A 24,830-nucleotide genomic window follows, 5' to 3' on the forward strand; every position below is an offset into this window, starting at 1 on the left:
TCAGTGATTAGTTTCGTAATGTTTGATTATTGTTATGTATCATTTATCTTGTTTTACAGTTGTACCGCACACACACAAGCGAGGAATACATTCAGAAGGTAACGCCTGCCTTTTGTCATTCATGGTTAGCTGGTTGGCTAGCGGCGCATATCCGACGCACAGTGAGTGCGGTAGCACATGAACTATTAGTGAATACTTGTAATGCCATTTTTTACATATATTTTTACATATATTTTAATATATTATATACTAGGCCTATTTTGTATCATATGTTCAGTACAATCATCCAAAAATGTTCGCATCTAACCAGGCGATGCTACTGAGACGTTAACGGGACAATTTGTAAAAAAAACCCCGATTCATCAGATCTGAGCAATCGAAAGGAAAAAGTTGGCGCAATACACAAAAGTAATAGAAATAAAATTAAACAACATTATAACAACAGTAGTTAATTGCTTTGTTGCTATTTATTGTTTGAGTTGATGGTTCTATTTTAATTTGAGTTCATAAATACATGAACCTTGATTTATTGTTAGTATGGCACTTACAGTGTGTTAACAAGTTTAATTTGTATTGGTTAATACATGCATTCGATAAATCACTTTCAGATTTACTTACGTCATGATCGGATGCTTCCACTAGGAACTCTATGAATATAGGCCATATTTATTACGGTTCGAATATATAATTCCCCGTATCCAGAACTGTAATCTATTAATACAGGCCATCTTTATTACGGTTCGAATATTTCATTTCACGTAGGCCAGAAATTTCTAAAGCAGTATAAATCAGAAAAACTACGTATAGAGACAGTGATTGATTGCGCACCGTTACTTTGCTGTCAAATGTGCTTTAGTTCTTAGTGGAGAGAGGAAAATAAAGAATGGCTAAGTGATAGCACCAACTTTCATAGTTCCCGGATTAAAACAAAATAGACATTTTAAATTCAATTAATTATTTGATGAGCCTGACAAAAATCATTAACGCAAGTAATCCGATGTTTAGATATATGTCAACATACTGAAACAAGCTGTCATACGTCTGTTTCACGTACTTGCAACAAGGTTATATTTAAACTCGATTCCGGTGTTAAACAGAGAAATGATTAACATTGTTGATCTGCCACATATGGTACTGTTTGGTGCATAAGTGTTCGGTGCACGCCCTAAACTGTGTGATTCACCCTGTGATTAACTGAGCACCTTGTGCATAGGCATATTACTAAATCAGAAGCATTGCATTCACCATTGAACAGTGTAAACCTTTTTTGTTTCAATTTTTATAAGTCTCATTCTTATATCTTACAAAATAGCCTCGTCAATTGTAAGTTAAAAAAGAAGTGATTCTTTGATTATTCTATTAGAAACACAGATCGTACTGTTTATTTCCGCCCATACCAACCAAGAAAACTGGTAGAACTCTTGTCCTTTTTCATTGGTCAAATCATTTCAAGTGGCTTAATAATTTACATATCTGTCCCTAAAACATTTATATATTCATTTTGTATTGGACCGGAAAACCCTCGTCATTTTGACATCGAATTGGATATAGGCTAATAAATCTTGAACCCTCTTTTTTGTTTCTTTGTTTGGGGAACACGTGATACATCATCCGCATGCCCAGTAACAATGTTGTTTTGCCGCTACAAACGTAACATGCATTTTCCGATACTCTGCTACGTTGTGTCAACCTATAATATCATTGTTAACGCTGTTTTAATAAAAATCTCTTTTACTCAATTAGCTTCATTTTAAAACAGGAAAAGTTGATATCAAACACTTGTTGACATGGTTTTAAATCAGTGTAATGTCAACACTACTTTGGTCCAGGGAACCTAAAGTTGGAGACGGTGACTCGTACACATATCACTTGGCATTTGCGAGAGTGAATTTTTGTTTGAAATTTCCAATTCTATCTCCAGTTCGTAAATTTTTCAGGACAAATTTGGCAAGGCAGTTAATATTTGATAACGAACATTTTGAAACAAAATACCATAATTCTTCCCGGTATTATAATGGAATGTGCAACATCTTTGTTTTACGTGAGTTGCAACAAGAACGAACATGTTTGTGTACGCAAGATTACCTCAACCTCGCCAATCCACAGACCGATTCCACGAAAAATCCTGCTATGCGCGTCTTAGAGGTCAACCTTCCCATATATGGTCTGTCCAAGTGACTTATAATACACTCAGCATGCGTACGGTATCTTGGTCTACATCATTCACCTTACACAACATCTGCCTTTAAGTATTATTGTAACTGTAGTCAATATTCGCTAATATAAGCAGTAAATCCTCCTGTATGTCACAAAGCATAACGACCTACACACGTACGTACGCGCACGCACCCAGCATCACTATATAGGTTACGATGACCATCAATAACAAAAACCTCTCTACGACAAACTAAACCTTATGATAGTAAGGCCTGAAGTTTCGTATGGCTGTTTCATCGCTGTGTAATAGGAAAACGTTATAAGGGACATTCCATCAACGACCTACACACATGACAAAACAGTAAACATTTGAAAATGATCGTTCTGAGCAAAATATTGTAATAGTTAGTAAGTTTAGATTCATATGTGTGTTTAGGTCTTCAGTGTACACATTTAAAAATTTATCTATTTCATAGGATATGATACTCTTCTCACGAATATTGGTTAGACTTATATTTGACAATTATGAATTGCTAAAAATATATAGTATATGACAGAGTTGTTCACTCTCAACGTACAATGTTTACATTCAGCCGGGAAGAATGGACCACTACTACGGGTTCACTCCCCCAGCCGCCTTTTTGCAGCCTAAAACATAGTATTCATGAGCAACAACATGTATGTAAGGTGACTTATATATACCCATAGAAATTGAACAAGGAAGAAAGATGACACAGTGTTTCGCCGTGTGTTAAAGCAGCGTAGCTTTGAAAAAAGTGAGGGCGCTTTGCGTTGTACGGCAAAAATCCAGATCATTTGTAAGTCTTCATATATACACTGTGCATTCGACTTTGAAACTGAATTTGATCGTACTCGCTATTTCGAAGGGTAGGTGTACTTTGCACAACTTTGCACAACAGAGACATGTTATGATGGCCATGCAGAGTGGTAAGTACTTTACTCCTGACTTTAGAACCAACTTTGACAACGTTTCTTTTCGCCTCAAATGACTCCAGTTAGTGGAGTGTTTTTTGCAACATTTAATGTCCGTCATTTCCTGTATCGATCTGAGAGGCACATGGCAAACATTTTTCTTGCTTGTACTATTTTAGTACTCCACTCAAATAGTAGCATAATTTTCCCTCCAAAATGCCGTGAAAAGCAACCTCCTCCCCCCCCCCCCCCCATCACCTTCCCACACACTCCTACCTTTTTATGTAATACTTCCATATTAGTCTGTGCATGCATGTTTTTAGATTAATGTTGCAAAGTGGGTAGTAGCCTATTTTCTAGTATTAAATTGTAAGTGATTAGCTCAGGATATCATAACCGTCATCCCGTGTTATTCTGACATGTGCATATATATCGTTAGGTTTACAGTTTTAAGTAAAATGAGGTGGTAATCATTTTTGTCATGAGGCTTTAGACGTATTACGCACCGGTACTGTCTTGCCGTACAAGGAGAGGGCCACCAATAGAATGGGTAACTTCACTATATGTCGCATGACGCCATTCTTCCAACTTCAATGTCTATGTATAATTGTATATACCTAATATATAGTCTGAGTATGCCATATACTGCACCATTTGAAGTCTATTTCTTTTAATTCAGGGGAGAAATTTTTGACTTTAATATCAAATTGAATATCAATATTGCAGTTAGTAAAGAGCTTGTTCTGTTTGGAAATTAATGGTACAAAGACTATATGTTTAATAACATCCTTCTGGTTCTGATATTCTGTGTTGACAAAAGTAAGGTTAAAGAAAGAGAAACCTTCATTTAGCTATGGTAAAATTGATCTAAAGAATTTTTATTTAAAAGAATAGTTTATGTATCAAACTAATTGTAAGCAAAATGCATTTGATATCAGATGGCATAACTGGAAATCTTTATTTGAAGTTTAATGATTTATTGGTTGTTGTGGATCATATTGACTAATGGTCATAAAATATATGTTATTAAGAACTGTAAATTGTTTGGATACTTGATGGAATGTTAATGGAAATAAAAAAAAGTTAAAAAATAAAAACATTGAATTTAATATTTTTATTGACACAACCTTCCAGTCAGAGCTACTTATAACGACCTAAAGAAATGTCTAAATATACCTCAGAACGCACCATTAGACGTCCTTATTTTTGGGGATGGGGGATCCCTAGCCCCCTTCACACGGGATCAGTTTCAATGACCCCATGGGAACACCCGTCCTTTATAAAATCCTTCATGCAATTCTGTCGGGGAGAATTTGGAAATCATGTGCTCGCCACTGGTTAAGTATAACGAGTTCGTTTCTAGAACATGAAACAGAGTTCATTATGTTAGACATAGATAACAAAGATAATACTGTTGACAACATAACATTGGTTAGTTTTCTTTTAAGTTTCTTCCCATGACATTATACATGATCAATACATATAAAATGTTATATATTTCATGATATTGGTAGTTATCCCACATAGCATTACTTGAAGAGAGTGATGAACAAGCTGCACTGATCTGTCAATGGGATACCTCAGGACTAGTTGTTTCTTTAGTTGATTACAGGATTATATACACGCATGCACAATTAGAGAAAAGTCCTTACGAAACCGCAAAGGAATTGATTATTCACTTCCTTGAAAGTAAATGTTATACCTTCTTCAAGAGATCTTGTAGCTCAGTGATTTACTGTCGGTATCTTTGTGGTAATTATTTCCAGTAAATATTGTCAGTTTTTATGTTATATTCATCTAGCGTGGAAGCTGCGTGTGAGGGGTGCAACATACATAAACAAACACTGTATAATTATACCAGATTAACTTAAGGAAAAAAAGAAAAGCTGAATTACAATAAACAGATCAAGAATGAGTTTATATTCATTTAAAAAAATATAAAGATATAAAATGAAAAGTATAACAAACCAAAAGAGATCGTTGAAATTGAGGTTAAATAAACGCATATAATATGCCTTTCTTCATTATTAGCATATTAGAATCATATGGATTACGTAATAGCCATATGATTGTCACCAAAGAGGATGCTTAAGGGTGTAAATGGAATTAATATAACTTAACACCATTAAGCAGTACAATAGTCAAACAACTATAGAATCATGTACACGTAATAAAACAGTAATAAACAATGAAAATGAAAAAAATATAACAAAGGGAGCAGAGCTTTGAAATGAAAGCTTAATTTTATGCACAGGATATTACTTGAAGAGAGTGATGAACAAGCTGTACTGATCTGTCAATAAAGATTATTATACATTATTATACATCTTATAATCATATTCATTAAGTAACATCCACCACCATATGATTTATCATCATAGAAGGTGTACTAGGAACAGTGATTATGGAATTAATATTACAAGAATTAAAAGTACATGAATTGAACGCATGTAAAATCGTTTATAACACAAAGTAAAACAATAATAAAATGATAAAATGAAGAAAACAATAGTTAAAGAAGCAAAGCGTTGAAAGGAATCACAAACCGAACCATTATCTTTGGCTCATATGACAGAAATATGTGTGAAGAAAAAGTATCTCTCAAACTGAGATGGTATAATTTACAGGTCACCAATGTGGTGGGTACTTCATTTATCCCTTCAACATCGGCCTCCCCCTTCCCACACCCCTCTCCTCCACTTACACACGAAGAGTCAGATCGGGGTAATGCTCTCGTTCTTCCCTCTTTCAATAATTGACATCCAATTAACAGACATATAACAGCCATATACTGATGACGTAGTGGTTAATAGATAACGTCATTAGGGGCTTGATTGGCTCTTTGCAAGTTGAATTTGGCTTGAAGACCAAACAGATTTAGAGTTAGAAAAGAAAGTAAATGTGGACAGTAATGTTACTAATAAAACTTAAGAATTTACTTTGTATACACTATACATACAATAACATATTAAGTAGCCTATATGAACATGTAATCTAACCAGAAAAGCTAAAGAACCATTGATAACAATCCTTTTTTGTTGTTGGACTTTAATATCTAAAGACTGAAATTCCGCCTAAAGTCATCCTGTAACACAACATGTAAATTGAACAGGTATCTTTCAAATTTCACTTCTTTGAATTATATGGAGTATTATTTACAACCTGATCCCTCTACAATATCCTTTCACAATGAATCTGTTGATCAAGTCATCATGCCGTTGTCTTGAGAATACAGGCATTTTGATGACGTCACAATCATACAAGACTAATTGCATGTGTATTATACTGGAGGTCTATCTGGCAATGTTTGTAGTATTTGGGAAATATTAACAGTTTACAACCTAATCTCTTAAGTTGATCATTTCCCAATGAAATTCCTGCCTTCGTTTTGAGAATAGAATGAATGACGTCACAGTTCTGCTGATGATTGGTCAAGCCAGATTAACATGCATTTGCATTGCTGTAATAGAAAGATAAAATTATATATAATTGGTGAAATTGTTGTTAGAATAAATGGGTCTAGAAAAATACTCATTTGTAGAACAATGGGGAGGTAACACCAATACAACCCCCATTCTAACCCAACCCGCCCCCTAGTAAAACTTCAACGAGAGACTTAATTTGCTCTCAAAGCATACTTTAAGCTCTCTTATTTATTGGTTTTATGCAAATGAGATTATTTGTTACACAAGACGAATTTTGAGGAAACAGAAATTGCACAAGATAATGCTCTTTAACATGTTTGTGTTTAGAAAACAGTATCTTGACCTGCTGACCTTGACATCCCTATGTTAATTCAAAAATCTGTATTCATTTCTCCTCTTCCTAATCTCACCTCACTTCATTTAAAAATGAAATTGTATGTCCCTAATTAGGTTACATATGACAAAGAGCTGACGAGCCATTACCATGCTCAGATATACCTTGCTTATATTAAACTCTCTTCTTTTCCACATGTTATATTATTTTTTGTGTGTCGTCTAATTGACGTGTGACATCACCATATCGCACATAGTCGTTTCCTTATTAAACTATTAAACAAATGTTTACTGACAGTTTTTGTCCTGTTAGTATTAAGGGAAGACTAGTGATAATCTCTCATTTTTGCTGATAAATTAATAATATGATGAGGAAAGGTGGAATTTTACTAACCATTATCATATCCGTTTTAGTGATAACACACATGTTAGCAGATAAAGAAACATATCACTTTTTAAGCAATGCCTTTCTTATGCTTAAACAGCGGAAAGGATAGTCGTGGATCCAACATTATTTTAATAATAAACAGATACCTTTGTTTCTGTCAAAGAAATGAACTTATCACTAATTTTGAGACATTTAATCAGGGATCAGCTTTGCTAATATAACATATAAAAAAAATAATTGAAGTTGAAGCAGTTGCAAAAGTGACCACATAAGATTCGAAAATCTCAGATATAGGGATAAAAATCGGGTTAATATGGAGATTTTTGTAATATATTGAGATTTTATAATTATAAATAACATGCATAATGAATTTCAACAAATTATAAATGCTAAAGAAGAGTGTATTCAACTGTATTGACTTACAGTTAATGGAACCTTGCCCGGTTTCTACGGTAACTACTCACATCGAATCCCTAAACAAAAGGGAAAAGTATCAGTTAAATATATGTATAAGATAACACAGAAACAAAGACAATGAAGTGCATTTAAATGTTGTAAATATTCATCATATGCAGCCATATAAGAATTGTTATATCAGAGAGAATCGATTAAGGTTACAACGAAATTAATTTTCACTTCTTTTTAATTTATAGACCTTTGTTTCAGTGTTTTATTTTAGCAACCATTGCCGGGGTTTCCCACTAGTACATCCTGTGTATATTTATGTACTGAACATGATATACACATGAAGGCTAAATCTATAAAACCATGGTCAATAATGCTAGGGTCGCTTTGATATCATGGAATTGGAAGGACACATTTGTGGAGGTTGGATTTTGGTTAAAGCTTAATTTTTTATTATTGTCATCTTTAATGAGGGAAGTCCTTCTCAGTGCAGAAGCACTGTTTACCAGAGGAGCCCTCAGTAATATTTGAAATTTGAAAATATGTATAAATATAGCAGCACTGAATAATATGTGTGAACAATTATTTATCAATCATAATATTGAATCATAGCCATTTTACCTTTTTTATGTTGATGTGCACAGCACAATGATATAATCCTCTCCCTATCTATCAAAGTGACTTGTGTGTAAACAGGATTACTGTACAAGAATCAGTTCACTAATCTCTACACTCCATCATCTTCCCAGCCGGTAACCATCGAAAACCTATACAGGGAATTTTCCCGGCATATCACTATGACTGCACCAATATAACCCAATATACCATCGCATTGGTACCATGCAGTAAAATGTTCCGACCTGTCTTAACACTGAACCAATTCACACAGAGTTTACAGTAACTAATGTAAATCTTTAAACTTTGTCCCAGAGTGAAAGCTGAATCATGCTGATAAAGCGTAGCATGTACTCTTAGGATTGTAATCCCCAAAAAAGAAAACTGGATTTGTTGGGATTACACATATTGTCAGTTCTCACTGTAATCCTAATAGCACATGCTACCGATTAATAGCACGATCCAATTGCTATCATGTCAGTTTTGTCTAAATGGACCCTCATTGTAACTTACCAGGTGCACTTGATCCCTCAGATACTAAAAAATTTACTTTTTATATTGTTTCTATAGTTTCTACAGCTTGGTATGCTCACATTACCCAGTGAATGGCCTCTACTCCGAGTTAGTCATGTAATGCCACAGTGGACGCTCTCACAATGAATAATAATGATGCTATAACTCAACGGATACCCTCACAACACAGTACATCATATTGCTCTTATATATTCACTCATAGTCGCATTACCAACAGAGTGGATCAGTTTATCTCTTCAATTTCAATAATTAACATCGTCCACGATTACCAGTTAAATGACAACGTATATACGTATATGCGTCCTCACACATCCCGAACCCGTCCCCAACCCCATGCAGAGAATGATTTTAATAATTAAATATCAAGAATACCGGTGATGAGGGGGGGGGGGGGGGTGTTGAAGCCTGATATTTTTTTAAACAATATTCCAATTTTGTGTGAGTGAGTGTAATGGAACTTGTAATGCTCCATAACATCTGACTAAAACCATGTAGTATTTAAATATCATTATTATATTATCATTACGAGATATAACTTGTTACTGGTTTGTCTGTTCCGTGTTCTTTTCACGTCGGTTATCAATCTTTCCTCCCTGATGAGAAACAAGGTATAATACTCTGTTGTCTTATTTCTTTGTTCCGTGGTAACTATAACACCTCCTTGCCTGTACTAAATTACAATTACTAATTAACAGGAACATGAGTATATGTCTCTCTTACCTCTTCTCCTGGTAGATTACCGTAATAGTCACAGGCCTGGAAGGAAGAAATATATTAATTATTATGATATGTTGAAACTGTGTTCAGGAAAATATAATAGGGCGAGGCAAAAAATACATAAGTTATAATTATATATCTTCACAAATATCGAAGTAACCTATTCCTGACAGGTAAACTCACATCTGCATTGAGCACACTAAAGTCCATATAGGAGACAGACTCGTCATGTACTGTTAGATGCACAGACTTAATAATATGAATACCTGATATAATATATCAGATTTATAGGGAAGACAACATTAGTTTTAGACCCGTCATATAACACTGAGTGACGTCACTAAACAATGAGTGACGTCATAATGGTGAACTTCTCACTGAGATGATTGGATGGATACCATGGACGACAGAGAAGATGAAGAGAAGGGTATTAAAGAGGGCAGTATTCAAAGATAGAATTATTTATACAATCCTCGTGGATGAATCAATGGAATGTACAAACAATGGAAACTTTTCAAATATCCCATGAACAGTAAATTGGTTACTCCCGCCCATACCCCCCTTCCCCACCACCCAACTCCATCTTATATGATATGTTGATATCATTTAGCTAACCCTTAAAGATATCCATGAAAGCTTGGGAGATGCAGTTGAAAAATAAAATCTCAAAATGGAGTAACAAAGAAGGAAACCGATAATTCAAGTAAACAAGTGTAGATATATTATTGTTGACAAATTTCATGGAATATCATTAAATTGTATTATCCCCTCAATAGTGTATTTCTTCTAAATTTACCGTGTCACGTGCGTATTTGTATTTGAAATTTATATAAAATTATGTTATCGATAAATATTTCTATCCTAGCTTTGATTATGTAGTCAATTGAAATATTGCAGTATAAACACCGTACGCATTGCAAGTATTTCTTCAATGAAAAATACGTACATTATTTTCCCAATACATATTGCCTTAAATTGAAATGAGTTTGTTAAAATACAATACATTATACACTACATGAGACTATTACATGTAGTTTGCATATCACTAGACAAACTTAAACAGATGCATTTTGAAGTTGTATCGTTTCCCTATTTTTAGTTACCCTTGGCATTTGTCTGTTGCGACTTCAACTGGAAGGTTTGTAGCAAGTTATATTCAATTGCAACAAAAGTCTGGAAGTTTCTTTGTAACAGGTTGCCAGTTAGCTAAATAGTTTCAGGGACTCTAACTTACTTTAGAAGGACTTGTCCTGGGACCTCCGCAACGTGTGAAACTTTACTCGCAGCTCACATTAACTGTTTTAGTCATTTAGATATTCTAGTACATTTGTACCGCATAGAACTTTGGCGCTTTTATTTTTATTTATCGGGCATTGCCCAGCGCGTGCATTAGCTACTGCTCTGCGAGCTCTAATTATTAGACTCGGTTGTTTAATCTTTCACCATCGGTCCATGCAGCTTCGCGGGTTATTCAGTTGATTATTTTAATGTAGCCAGTGGTGTAGGAAGGTAATTTTGAGTGGGGGGGCTGAAGACTGATAGCCGGCCTGGGGGAGGGTCTAAGGGGAGGGGGTGTCCCCCTCCCGTTTGGAAATTTTTTGCATTTCCAGGTGGACTCAGATGCAATTTGGTGCAATATAGCACACTTCAACACCCACTCTTTTTTGTAAATAATTTTGCATTTTCACCTGGCCTTAAATGCAATTTGGTGCTCCAAATGAGGTTTTTTTTCCCAGGTTCCTACGCCCTTGAATGTAGCCTAGCTCAGCAGCTGTTCGTAAGTTTATAAGCATAGACGTCCTACCAATACCAATACAGTATACTACTACTAATGACATTTTATTCGACACTATACTGATCTGAACTTTCCACTACGGCTTGGCGTACATATTCTAACGCCACCGATTGGAACTGAGAGTGGTCTGCAGTGTTATTATTACCTTTTCATATTGGAAGACAGCTTACTTTTTCTTATTGAAGGACTGTTTACTGCTAGTTCTAGTACTATTTTGAACACAAACCTAATGCTGACCTGTAGTCAGTGGCGGACTGGCCACACGGGCAATGCCAGGTGTGGGCTGTGGAGCCTGGTAAAAATTACAGCCAATTTTCACAGTAGTTAATAGAATACAGACGGCCAGTGTAGAAATAAATGTTTAAACTGTGGGAATCAGCCCATGAAATCACCATGTTCGTTAGTCTTTTAGTTCGTAACAAAAGAACATGCTATTGGCAACCCGTCCGTGACCAATGCATTCTGACACATAAACATAGCATTGGCAGAGAATACAGATTTTATTAATCTGCACCTCGTCCTCCAGAAAACGAAGTAAAAAAAAGGTAAAATCTGATTAGATTATTTGGATATCACTCAGTAGCTAATTCCTGAGAGATTATGTATGAATAAAACTGACCCACATCAGTAGGGTGTTTGGTTATCAAAATTAGACGAATGTTAATCGTCGACGAACATCTTGAGGCGTTCATGTTGATGTCTGTGGAAAAAAGGACCTTGGCCAAACTTGACACTAAAAATATCATTGATGGTGTGGCTGCCAGAAGCAGCGAACTGCGTAGGCTCCTACTCTCTTAGACATGACATGTGCTTGTGTTATTGAACATATATCCTTTAGTGGATTTTATTTAGGTTGTTTTCCATTCTTAGAAGCATGTTGTAACAAAATGCTTGAAAAATAAATAAAATCCAGTCTAAGACATATATTTTTATCTATTTTTGTTTACGTTTTTGACTTTCCTCAGTTTAATCAAGTGTTGCTTCTGGAAAATTATATTTATCGCACCATTGTGCATCTAGGCATTCCTTAACTTAAAAAAAACCCTCCCCTTAGACCCCCCCCCCCCCCCAGGAAGGCGATCAGTATGTAAGTACCATATCAATAAACAATGGCTCGGTCTAGGTAAAAAATGCCTGGGCCGGTTTAAAGACTCAGTCCGCCCCTGCCTGTAATGTAACACAAGACGAACATATCAAGAATGCAAGATCAGAGGTGAGTGTATTGATTTCGTAATACTAACTCTGATTGAGTAAACATCAGCTCTAAAGGTCAATATATAACCTGAGATGCAAATTAGGGGAGTGGCCAATACATGTGATATATTTACATAGTAAAGTCATATTACTCTGTGTTCCTGCAACATACTCTTGAATTATTAACAGACTTTTATGTAGTGCATGTCATTTTAGTAAAAAGATATATATTTATGTTTACATACTGGTGTATTTTTTAAAGTTTCTACGTTTGTAATAAACGTGGGTACACTAAAAATGAATATTTTGTCTTTGTTTCTGTATTATTTGGTGCACTCAGATCTCCACAACATCTGCGACAATAACAATAAGGAATGAAGAGGATGGAAGGCACGAACGTTGCAATATATTATCCTCTAACTTATTGTCAAATCACATAGTTATAAATAAATAATAAATTTGACAATTAGCCGATGATCAATTACCAATAAAACGCATTACCAGTTACTGACTATACCGTAGTCAGTAAACCCCCTCCACACCCCACCCCGGGCCCTGCATATTGGTGTCTATATAAAACAAGCGGGAAGTAACACAAATATTTTGAAACCCTTTTTTTTAGTTCAGACAGCTTCAGTATATAGTCTTCTTGAATATTTCTCATAATACTGCCCTCTATTCATAGTGCTGAGAGTACAAACAGTGTTACCCAAAGGTTTCTTGAAACTTCAATGAAAACATTAAACATGACCCTTAAGTTGAGCTTTGACTTTATAAATAATTTTAAGGTTACTTTTCCTAACATGATAAAGTGCACACATCGATAGAAATAACCTCAATATACAAAAATACGGCATAGTCATATTTGTCTAGTGATTGCATACGTTTGGTTGCTATGGTATCCGTACAACAGAACAACGAAGCGGGTTAGTAGAGCAACACATACTACTACAGTGCTTCTTTCTATTTTATAATGTATTCCCATTTAACACTAATAGGAGGAAAATCCTGTGGCGACTAGATCTTTATTTTTCCCAAATTCTGGTCGCCCAGAAAGAAAATGTGATCGCCACTTTGATATGCTAAATATTAGTACAAACAAGAGCCCAAGGGCACTGTGGTTCCTTGCTTGGGGTATATGACAATACACATAATATTATCAAGCAAGATTGGGCTCAAATAGTCCAAGTAATTGTGGTCCTACATGTACCCATAAAGTAACCAACACTATAGCCAACACTTTTGTGATCACAAAATGTGATTGGATTTTTTATGAAAAGGCACTTTTGAGATCTAAATGTGGCGTCAAAAATGTAAGAATAAGGTCACCTTCAAGCAGGTCAACAGATATGATAACATTGGTGACCTCAAATGAAATGACCTTTAAGTTTGAAAATGTTCCACCACCCCATTCACAACTTGTCCCAAAATATCAACCGTGTCACCACCTTGGTATTGGGATTTAATTGCATTAAATGTCTAAAAATTAACTTTGAACTTGCATACGTAACTTCACACACAAAGGTCACACGTAGGTCAACCCATTGACATTTTTGATTGGTGAGACCTAAATAGAGCATCAAAACTGTAAAAATTCACACATTTTTTCTTTGACCATTTTCTCCCCACAAAATACTAGTTTTTTAGCATTAGCTGACCTTTGATGACCTTGGATCACATGACCGCTAAGTTTGAAAATATTCCCCTACACCATTCACAACTTGTCCAAAAAAATCAACCTTGTCACACCTTGACATTGGGAGTTATTGCATTAAATGTCTGAAAATTAACTTTGACCTTGTATAACTTCACACACAAAGCTCACCCGGGGGTCAACCCATTGACATTTATAATCAGAAGGTACCTTTAACATCTGAAAATAGCATCGAAACTGTAAAAATCCCCCAAACACGAAAAGGTCACCAGAGGTCAAATTGAGGTCAAGGGTCACCCAGATGCGGGTCGACAATTGGATTACATTGAAGCAACCCCCTACCCAAACTGACAATTCGTCCTCAAGTTATCGCAAAAATACTAGTTTTTTATTATTAATTGACCTTTGGTGACCTCAGATCACATGACCAACTACTCCAAAAATATCAACCGTGTCACACCTTGGAACTGGGAGTTATTGCATTAAATGTCTGAAAATTAACTTTGATCTCATATAACTTCGCACACGAAGGTCACACGGGTGTCAACCCATTGACATTTTTGAGCGGAAGGTACCTTTGGTATCCAAATCTAGCATCAAAACCAAACATTTTCTTTTTTGCTCGTTTCCTCCCAAAATAAGCACAATTTTTTTCTAATGTGACCTTTGACCTTTTAACCTTGGTTTCAGATGTAGTTTAATCTCCTGATTCCAAAAAAACAAAACGATAAGTCTGTACAACCATCCTAACTCTGACCGAAAAACTTTGACCCCATATAACTTCACACATAAAGGTCACCTGGTGTAAACCTATTGACATTTATGATCAGAAGGTACCTTTGGCATCTGAAAATAGCATCAAAACTGTAAAAATCCCTCAAAACACGTAAAGGTCACCAGAGGTCAAATTGAGGTCAAGGGTCACCCAGATGCGGGTCAACAATTGGATTACATTGAAGCAACTCCCAACCCTGTTCTCAAGTTATCGCCAAAATACTCGTTTTTTAACATTAATTGACCTTTGGTGACCTCAGATCACATGACCGTTAATTTCAAAATGTTCCCCTAACCAGTTCACAACTTGTCCCAAAATATAAACCATGTCGCACATTGGCAACGGGAGTTATTGCTGTTTTTAATATATTGGTTTTTGGCATCTAACCGACCTTTGGTGACCTTTGTGGGCACCAAAAACAATAGGGATCTTCCTCTTACTATGTGCTATCCACCCACCAAATTTGATCATGATACATCTTTTCCTTATTGAGATATCGTGTACACAAGCCAAGCGTCACATACACACACACATACACGCCATCACTCTCGCATATATTCCTTTTGCCTTTGATAAGGAATCAACATTTGTATGCAATAAACTAAACATTTTGCTGTCAGTGTGCAACTAAGACATCACACCTGTTTGCTTCAAGTTCACTTTTGGTACATTCTGTTACAATTTCAGCTATCGATATCTCCAAAACGCAATGTAGGAATTGGATACACATTTCACCAGGATGCTTAGTATATGATTCTCTTTAATAAGTCTAATGTACATTTTCCTCTTTCCTCTTTAAGATAATCAACGTTACAGTCTCATTTGAGTCAAATATAACGAACACTTCAACAGACAGTTTTCAAAATGTAGCAACAATTTAAAGTAAGCAATTTAATAATAACAATATGATATCCATTAAAGCCTTAAAAAATGGGAACCTGTCAAGCTCATTAATTTCTTTATTAATGTTAAAAATCCTATATCGACGTTATGTTATCATACCTGAAGAGATTGAACTAATTGCGCACGATCAAAGCATCCTTAGCTTGACTGTTACTAATGAAATGTTAGGGTTAACACTAATAGAAATGTTTATATCTTTTGTTTGTCGGTGAACTATTATATGTTATATTCTTCGTCCGCTGATGGGATCAGTTAATACTTCAAATATGATATGCCGTAAAGTTGATACTAATAAAGTAAAATGATGATATGAAATGCAGAGATAATAAATCAATAAAAACAAATATAAAGCGAAGCTTAAAATGTTAATAAAAGAATGAATGAAAATTATTGATCGATGAAGTTATTGAAGTCTCAGTTACTTAATATACAGAATATACATTTGTTATTTAAAATCACATAATATGACGTAGCAATGACGTCATCTTATTGTCTACGTGTTAAGAACGATAATACAAAGGAACAGAGAGAAATGAAGAAATGCAGACCTAGCACAAACAGTAAAAGGAAGTACGAAGAAAAAGTTGAATCACGCACTCCTATTTACCGAGTGTACGTGGATACAGTATGTACAGATTTGAACCAAAGTAGGCTATTCCAAAAATGTCTGCTTAAAAATAGTTTAAAGCTATTGACACAATTAGGAGTTTAATTATTGTTCTGAGTAGTAAAGCGTTTGACAGGGTGGGTGGGGGGGGGGGTAGTGTGAAAGGGATCTGGATTTGGCATGAATCATATCATTACAAACAATTGGACCAATGAAGGATGTTGCTATACCCTGCACCTAGGAGTGAGTGGAGGCTGAGAGCAGGTCACCAACAATACCTGACCAGGGACACACGAGTAGGTGGAACAAACCATTCTTTTATTTATACATGTAACGAAGACTTTGTTTCATATTGGGGGGGGGGGGGATGGGAAATTAAATTATAAAAAATACTGCACATTACCGTTTAATTCCAATTCTACGAATTAGCGTTCTGGTGGTGGTGCAAATAACTACTATAACATCTACTTGGTCACCAATGTGGTGGGTACGTCTAACCCCTCTAACACCCCTACCCCCACCCCCTCTTCACATACACACTAAGAGTAAGATAGGGATTGTGCTCTCTTTCTTCCCTCTCTCAATAGTTGACATCCAAGAGATATATAGTCTCCTATACTGATGACGAAGTGGGTGATGGATGACGTCATTAGTAGTTTAATTGGCTCTTAGCAAATTTGACTTTGGCTTGAATTTAGAGTTAGGAAAGAAAGTATTTTTGTGGACAGAAATGTGGGTAATAAAACGTAAGAAATGACTTGTTGTACACTTTACAACAAAATAAGTAGCTAGTATGATCATGTAAGATATCAAATCTTTGTTTGGAGTTCTTTGTAGTATTTGGAGTTATTTACAGTTTACAAACCTAATCTCTTGATAGGATGGAGAAGGAATCCACTAGACACCCCATCCCTTCTCCGAAAAGAAAAGGAAACGCTAGCATCACATTTAAATTATGTATGCTACCTGTGGTTAAACCCGCCTAATAGGTGGGTAATATATCTTAATCAATAGTGGACGCGTTTCTAATAGTGACTAATTCTCTGTAACATCTACTACTCTGTTATCGTTTCGTTTTAAATTTCATGGAGTTAAATTCAAGAGACACAAATAGTAAATGTGTTGGTTGTCATTTCTTCAACTTGGTAATTAGTGACGTCACCATACTATTTCAGTTGGTGGCGAAATTGAGGTTGATGACTCTCAATAGAAGATAGTGTACAGTCACTACAAACCTTAGCAGCGTATACGTCAGATTCAGACATGGTCACAACATAACATTTAGTTTCCCATCAGAAAACCCCTCTAGTACCCCAAACGACAGCAATGTGACTAACAAAACCTAACAAATTACATTTTAACACTTAAGCGCACACAATTAAGTAGTTGAAGATGTAACATATTAAATAATGACTTTAATCACAACATTAATGTTGTTATGTTGTAGACCACTGGCTTTTATTCTAGGCTGCTTTTACTTTAACATTTTGTTTAATTTTGAGACATGTTACTTTAAACAGCTGAGTTCATCAGTAAAAGTGACTGGACTATGTAATCTAATACCTGAGACAGTTATTTCAGTTCCTCAATACAACACAAAGCTCTACACAATTTACACTGACATATGGTGTGATATTCGTCTTTGAATGTGAAGTAAAATATTTTATCATCTTTGTGGAGTAACAATAAAATTTATGAAACAATAGCTTAACATTGAATTTTAGGCCTGCACTGATAAGCCTATGTCACAGTCAAATTAGCATTAAAGAGGCATTCAGCATATTTTAAAGTTGAATATCTGAAGAAAGTCAGAACATTTGTAGACAAATTAATAACATGACTTTTGTTCATAGACTTTAAAACTTGAAATTAAATTTCTGCTGAAAGTAATCCTTCAAAACACACAACTGCCTTCAAATTTCACTTCTTTGTATTATTTGGAGTTATCAGTGTTCATCAAGTTAACCTTTAATGAAGACAGAAATATGATGGCGTCACAATCTTACTAGACTAGTTGGATGTGTATTATACTAGAGCTCTATATCTTGCGATGTTTGTAGTATTTGGGAGATATTAACAGTTTACAACCTAAACTCTTTATCAGATCCTTTCCCACTGAAATGACTGCCATCGTTTTGAGAATAGAGTGAATGACGTCACAGTCCTGCTGATGATTGGCAGCTCAGATGATCATGCATTTTACAATGAGCTGTAATATAAAGATAAAATGATATTTTTTAGTTAATATTGTTATCTTAATTAATGAATCGAGCAAAATACTCATTAGCAGAACAAAGAAAAGTAATACCTGCACAGAAGCCTCCCAACCCCCCCCCCACTCCCCGGAAAAAAGCGCCAGTAGTACTACGAGCCAAAAAGTAATTAAACCAGCCAGCTAAACAAAACACCGCGACTTGTGATACAAGCAACCGACCGGAATGACCATGCCCTCTTTGGTCATACAATCAATGGGGCAACCTCTCCAATGCCTTTCCTCGTAGGTAGGTCTACACATGAATTGCGCATTAACATTCTTCTACACTTCAACGAAGGAATTTATTTGTTCTGTTAGTATACTGTACTCCCCTAATTATTGGTTTTATGGAAAAGGAGATAATTTGTTACACAAGACAAATTTGGAGGTAACAAATGGAACAAGATAATGCTTTTTATGTTTTAGAAAACAGTATATTGTGACCCGCTGACCTTGATAGTATATTGTGACCTAGCTGACCTCGACATCCTTAATAATCTGTATTTCATTTCTCTCATTCCTGATTCCACCTCACCATGACCTTGCTCAGATTTAGCTCTCTTTTTTTTCCAGTATAATCTATTATTTTCTGTGTGTCATCAATTGAGTTACATCATCATACCACACATAGTCGTTTCGTTATTAAACTTTAAAATGTTTACTGACAGTTTTGTCCCTGCTAGTATTAAAGGAGGGCTCACGATAATCTCTCATTTTACCGGTAAAATTAATAATATAATGAGGAAGGGTGGGATTATACTAATCGTTAGCAGATAAATAAATGTATCTTTTTGAAGTTACGCCTTCTTACGCCTAAGCAGCGGAAATGAAGGTTGTGTACATCTAACATTATCGCAATAATGAACAGATACACTTATTTTTGTTATTGGAAGGAACTGATCACTCATCTTCATGTATTTAATCAGGGATCAGCGTGGTTATTACAAAATATAATAAAACCAATTACAGTTGAAGCAGATAATATTAGTGACCATATAAGATTAGAAAATCACAGATATAGTAATAAAAATCTGATTACTGATGGACATTTTTAACTAAGATTTTAAGATTTTACAATTAAAAGTAGCAGACAATTACTGTTAACAAATATAATTGTAAATACTTAGGTAGAGAGTATTCAGCTGTATTGACTTACAGTAAGTTGAACGTTGCCAGGCATTCCTGATAACTCCTCTCATCGAATCCCTAAATAAGAAGAAAAAGTATAGGTAATGAATATGAATGAGGTAACACAGAAACAAAGTTAAGTGTTGTAAATATTCATCATATGCATCCGTATTAAAAGTGTTATTTCAGATAAATCGATTCATGTTACATTAAACCGCTTTGCATGTTTTCAAATGTCGTGAAAATTGTTGTCCTGTTTATCATTATTATTTCAGTTCTTCAGTTCTTTCAGTTCTTATTTTAGGGATTTCTAACGAGTACGTCCTGCGAATATTTTAGTACTGAACATGATATACACATGAAGGCTAAACCCATGAAACCATGGTCACTATAATGCTGTGGTCGCTTTGATTCCATGTTTGATAGGACTGATTTGTTAAGGTTGGATTCTATAGGAAAGTTCTACTGTTTGCTTGAAATATTGAAAATAAGTTTATAAGTAACAAAAATGAATAGGTTATGTTAACAATTATTGACTCATAACTCAAGGATCTAATCATTTCCCAATCTGTAAAAGTGATTTCTGTGTAAAATAGGATTACTGAACAAGAATCAGTTCCCTTATCTCCACACCCCATCCTCTTCCCTGCCGGTAACCATCAAATGACCTATTCAGGGGATTTCCCCTTGATATCACGATGACTCAATCAATGCAACTCAATGTACTATTACACATTGGTGCGATGCAGGGAAATGTTCCGTCTTGTTTATACTGTAGGCTGATCATTATTATTATTATTATACAAAATTTCTATAGCGCCTTATCCAATCAGAAATTGCTCTAAGGCGCTTTACAGTAAAATACAAACAATCATGATATACAAATATATAAATCGATAATGTAAGGTATAAAAAGGGTAGAACATTTGTCAACCTGAGTAGCCATCCCGTCAACCTGAGTAGCCATTTTCAATTTAGCTGCAGGGTTTATCATTCTAATCATTATGAAAGTTCGACAATTCCTTCAAACATTAATTTAATAGTTACAGAAGCATACCCAGGTCACTCATCTCTCATTCTGGGCTTTTCTTAAAGAATTTACAAATGTAGGAGACAAATCAAATTGGACATTGACTCATGTGATTATGCAATAGAAAGGTAAAAGTTCAAGTGTTGGTGAAGGTTGCAGCATTCGTTTGGGGTTTAAATGACCAGTGTACTTCATTCTGAAGGTAAACTGAGTTTGTTCCATAAAAGTGGTTAACATATTCCCAGCTGGACCCACCCCTGTCCCTTCTTCCTCTAGAACTTTGAAACCAATCGAATCATTTCTGTGAAAGTAAAGTAAACTGTTGGGTAGTCCGTGTCACTATCTGACGTTCATACTGTTTTACCTTTAATAATTTGATCATTATTGAAATCTAATGGGATAGTAATTTTAGTTGGTTCTCTTGACCATGCCAGACCGGGATCTGCTTTATATTTTGTTTTGACGGAACTTGTGTTATTATTAGTTTTATCTTCAGTGGCAAGCTATTAACAGTTTAGGCGTTAATTATAAATGCATATTATAGTGTGAAAGACTATTAACAGTTTAAGCGTTAAATGCGAAAGACAGAGTCTTTTTGGCTAGCGTTGCCTTATTTTCCCTAACTATAATCAAATCATCGATAAATCGTTAATACCCAAGGTCAGTGGTCTATTTGGAACCGGGCTACTGGAGACATATTGCCTACGAAGTCTAAATACTCCTGAAATTAAGTTTGAAAAGTATCTGATGCATCCCAGGTCCTCAATGAGAAAATATACACAACTCTAGTGACAGAAAATTACTGTTCCGAAAAATGATTCGCGATCATAATTAACTCCTGTCCCCTTCACGTTGCACCCGGGCATCTCTTGTTACCATAGAACTATTGTATTGGAACCTGTTAGTTTGCTGGTAATAGGCATAAAGTAACAGTAAGACTTGATCTCGTTTTGTTTTTTAAAAGAGATGGGAGAGATTGGAGAAATTGAAGAGATTATAATAGTGAGTGAAGAACAGACAAATATTTTGTTTTGTTTGGACTAAGAGGATCAAAATGAAAATTGTTTTGACTTTACAATAAACGTGAATCCAACGTTAACCATATGAGTCGCATAATTAATGAAAATGAATGTCTCGTAAAACATGAATTACCTACTTTTATTTCTTACTATATTGTTAGTTTCTCTGTTCAGTGTCAGTATAGCGTTCCATAATTCAAAATGAAAGGCAATCCGGACGTTGAAGGGTGAAACTGAACGCTGTTTATGAAAATATTTTAGAAGTTTTTGAGGGTTTAATGCTCGACATCCAAGGGCAATTTGCTTCCTTTATCATTAACATGAAAATAGCTTTAGATCTAAGTATATTTAATATTGTTTTTGTATCTCCATGGTTACACCTTACAGTCTTGTCCAAGATGTCTACAGACGTAATATATCAAGATGTACAGTATGACAACTATTAAACTATGAGTGACTTCTAAAACTCCGCCGAAGAAAGTTGGTGGACCAAAGACTTGAAGAGGGATGAGGTGGGGTTTACTTAAATGTTTTATCTTACTTTTGGGTAACATATACTCTAGTTTTAAACAATTTAGTCGGACTTATCCTTCCTCCCTCCGCCTAAAAACAATGGAACTAAGAGCCGCTAGTTTTCTGCCTTTCAGGAGAAATACTTCATCACGTCAACGTATCCGTTGCCTGCATAGTATGTACACACCCAATTCCATAAGTAGAATTTCGTATATATAACATGCTAATGTAGCATTTATACGTTCTAGCTACACGTGTAAGCTACCGTCGTATTTGAGAAAAATGTGCCATAGGAAGGCAGATAGGACGTGCATTGAAATCAGCTCTTATATGAATTATGGATCAACGTTGACATTATTCGATACAAAAAGCTGCATAAGAACATTATTTGGTCGCTGAATGAGCCAGGTTTTCACAACATATAATGTAAAAACAAAGAAAGAAGCAAAATGTAACCTGCTTAGTTGGCGTTATATGTGTCATCTGTTTGTAAATGTGTTTCGACTAGATTAATGTTTCATCTCAAATCATCTTAGATCATTAGCTACCTACGCCGTTGCTGGCATGTCATTTATATAAAGGGACACGAACTGGAACTTACTTGATGCACCCCTCCTCCATTTAATCCACTCTGTAAGGGATTACGGTATGACGTCATCACTCAGTCACTAAAACATCTACTGTTCATTTTGTTCTAGTTTCCTTATATCTCATATAACAACAGTTCGCTCCGAGGTAGTAATTTTATGCCACAGTGGATGCTCTTGTATCACAATAAATAATAATGATGCTATACCCCAACAGATACCCTCACAACCCAGAAAATCATATTGCTCCTAGACTCACTCATTCTCACATTACCAACAGTGAGGACCAGTTGATCTCTCCAATGTCAGTATTTAATGTACTTAACTAACCCCCATCCCTCCCCGACCACATAGAAAGATTCTAATGATTTTATATCCTCAAAGAATACCGTAGTAGAGATTTATGGGAGATTTGAGATTTATGGGAGATTTGAGTATGGACTTCTAAAATTAGCCCTTTTTGTGTAGAGAAAAATTGTTACACTTTACAGTATCACTGTTGAATCGTCATCTGAAAATTAATGTATTACTTTTTTAATGTAACAATAAAAGTGACTCTTAATTTGTTTCAGTTCCTTTCACAGTTGAAAACCTGTAAACATTTTGTGAAGAAATGAATAAACAAAGGATTTACTGTAAGAAATATAAAAATATCATCTACGAATTATGATCTACACATCAGCAGAATGAAATAAAATAATCCTTATGCATCTGTCGGGGGGGGGGGGGGTGCAACACACCATAACACCGACTAAACCTTGTAGTATTTAAAAGTCTATCTGTTTCTTCGTTTAGCATTTCTTTGACTGTGTGTGCGGAAGGAAGATTATTTAGGTCGTATCTAAACTTGACATTGAGAACAGTGCTATCATCATTACGAGATATAAACTTGTAACTGGCCTATCTAAGTTCCCTGTTCGATACCCGTCAATTATAAATCTTTCCTCCCTGATGAGAAAAATGTCTAATACTCTTTTATCATATTTCTTTGTTCCACTGTCATTAACACCCTTTTTTAAATGTTAATAAATTACCGTTTCTAATTAACATGAACATTAATCTATGTCTCTCTTACCTCTTCTCTTGGTAGATTACCCTCATCGTCACCGGCCTGAAAGGAAGAAAATATTATGTTCATGAGATTTTAAATTTAATTGCAAGAAAATATAATAACTTGAAGGCGAAGCCACAAATATATATAAGTTAGAAGGATATATCTTCACAAATATCACAGTAAACTACTCCTGGCAGGTAAACACACATCTGTATTGAACACACTAAAGTCAATGTAGGAGACAGACTCGTCACTGTATACCGAAACACGGACTTAATAATATGAATATTAACATCAGCTTTATAGGAAAGACGATGTTAGTTTAAACCCGTCATCAAACACTGAGTGACGTCAACAAACACTGAGTGACGTCATAATGCTGAGCTTCTCACTGAAATGGTCAGGTGGTTATATGGACGACAGAAAAGATGACGAGAAGGGGAAAAGAGGGCAGTATTCATATATATAATTATTTATAAAATTCTTGTTGTTGAATCGATGGGATGTACAAACAATGCAAAACCTTGAATTTCACATGAAGCAGTATATTGGTCACTCTCCCTAAGCCCACCCCAGTCCATCTTATATGATCAGAAAAAGAATAGATACGATAAATGAAATATCCATGAACCTTTGGGAGATGCAGTCGGAAGATAAAATTTCAAAGAGCAGTAACAAGGAAATATAACGATAGTTTAAATACAGATCTGTGTAGATATGTTATCGTTGACAAATTTCATGAAATATCATAAAACTTGATTAACCTCTCAATAGTATAATTTCTTCTAAATTTGCTGTGCCACGTGCGTA

The 24,830-nt window shown here is 35.2% G+C and overlaps 1 protein-coding gene and 2 long non-coding RNA genes across 3 annotated transcripts in view; 1 reads left to right on the top strand and 2 right to left on the bottom strand.

Annotated features, from left to right (window-relative positions):
- LOC139982813 (uncharacterized) overlaps nt 1-24,830 on the bottom strand; it is an 890,000-nt gene that overhangs the window by 335,237 nt on the left and 529,933 nt on the right. The window contains exon 44 of the mRNA XM_071995913.1: nt 9,511-9,546. Within this exon, the coding sequence (XP_071852014.1) occupies nt 9,511-9,546 (36 nt within the window). The remainder of the gene's footprint in view (nt 1-9,510; nt 9,547-24,830) is intronic.
- LOC139982835 (uncharacterized) overlaps nt 1-24,830 on the top strand; it is a 204,976-nt gene that overhangs the window by 33,081 nt on the left and 147,065 nt on the right. The gene's annotated exons all lie outside the window — the stretch shown is intronic.
- On the bottom strand, nt 13,031-24,417 carry LOC139982836 (uncharacterized). Its single transcript, XR_011798394.1, has 3 exons — nt 24,042-24,417; nt 19,846-19,895; nt 13,031-18,644 (listed from the first exon to the last, which is right to left on the bottom strand). It is a non-coding gene; the product is annotated as an uncharacterized lncRNA (long non-coding RNA).

This window comes from Apostichopus japonicus, chromosome 16 (genome assembly GCF_037975245.1).
Source record: "Apostichopus japonicus isolate 1M-3 chromosome 16, ASM3797524v1, whole genome shotgun sequence".
In the NCBI taxonomy this organism is placed as follows: domain Eukaryota; kingdom Metazoa; phylum Echinodermata; class Holothuroidea; order Aspidochirotida; family Stichopodidae; genus Apostichopus; species Apostichopus japonicus.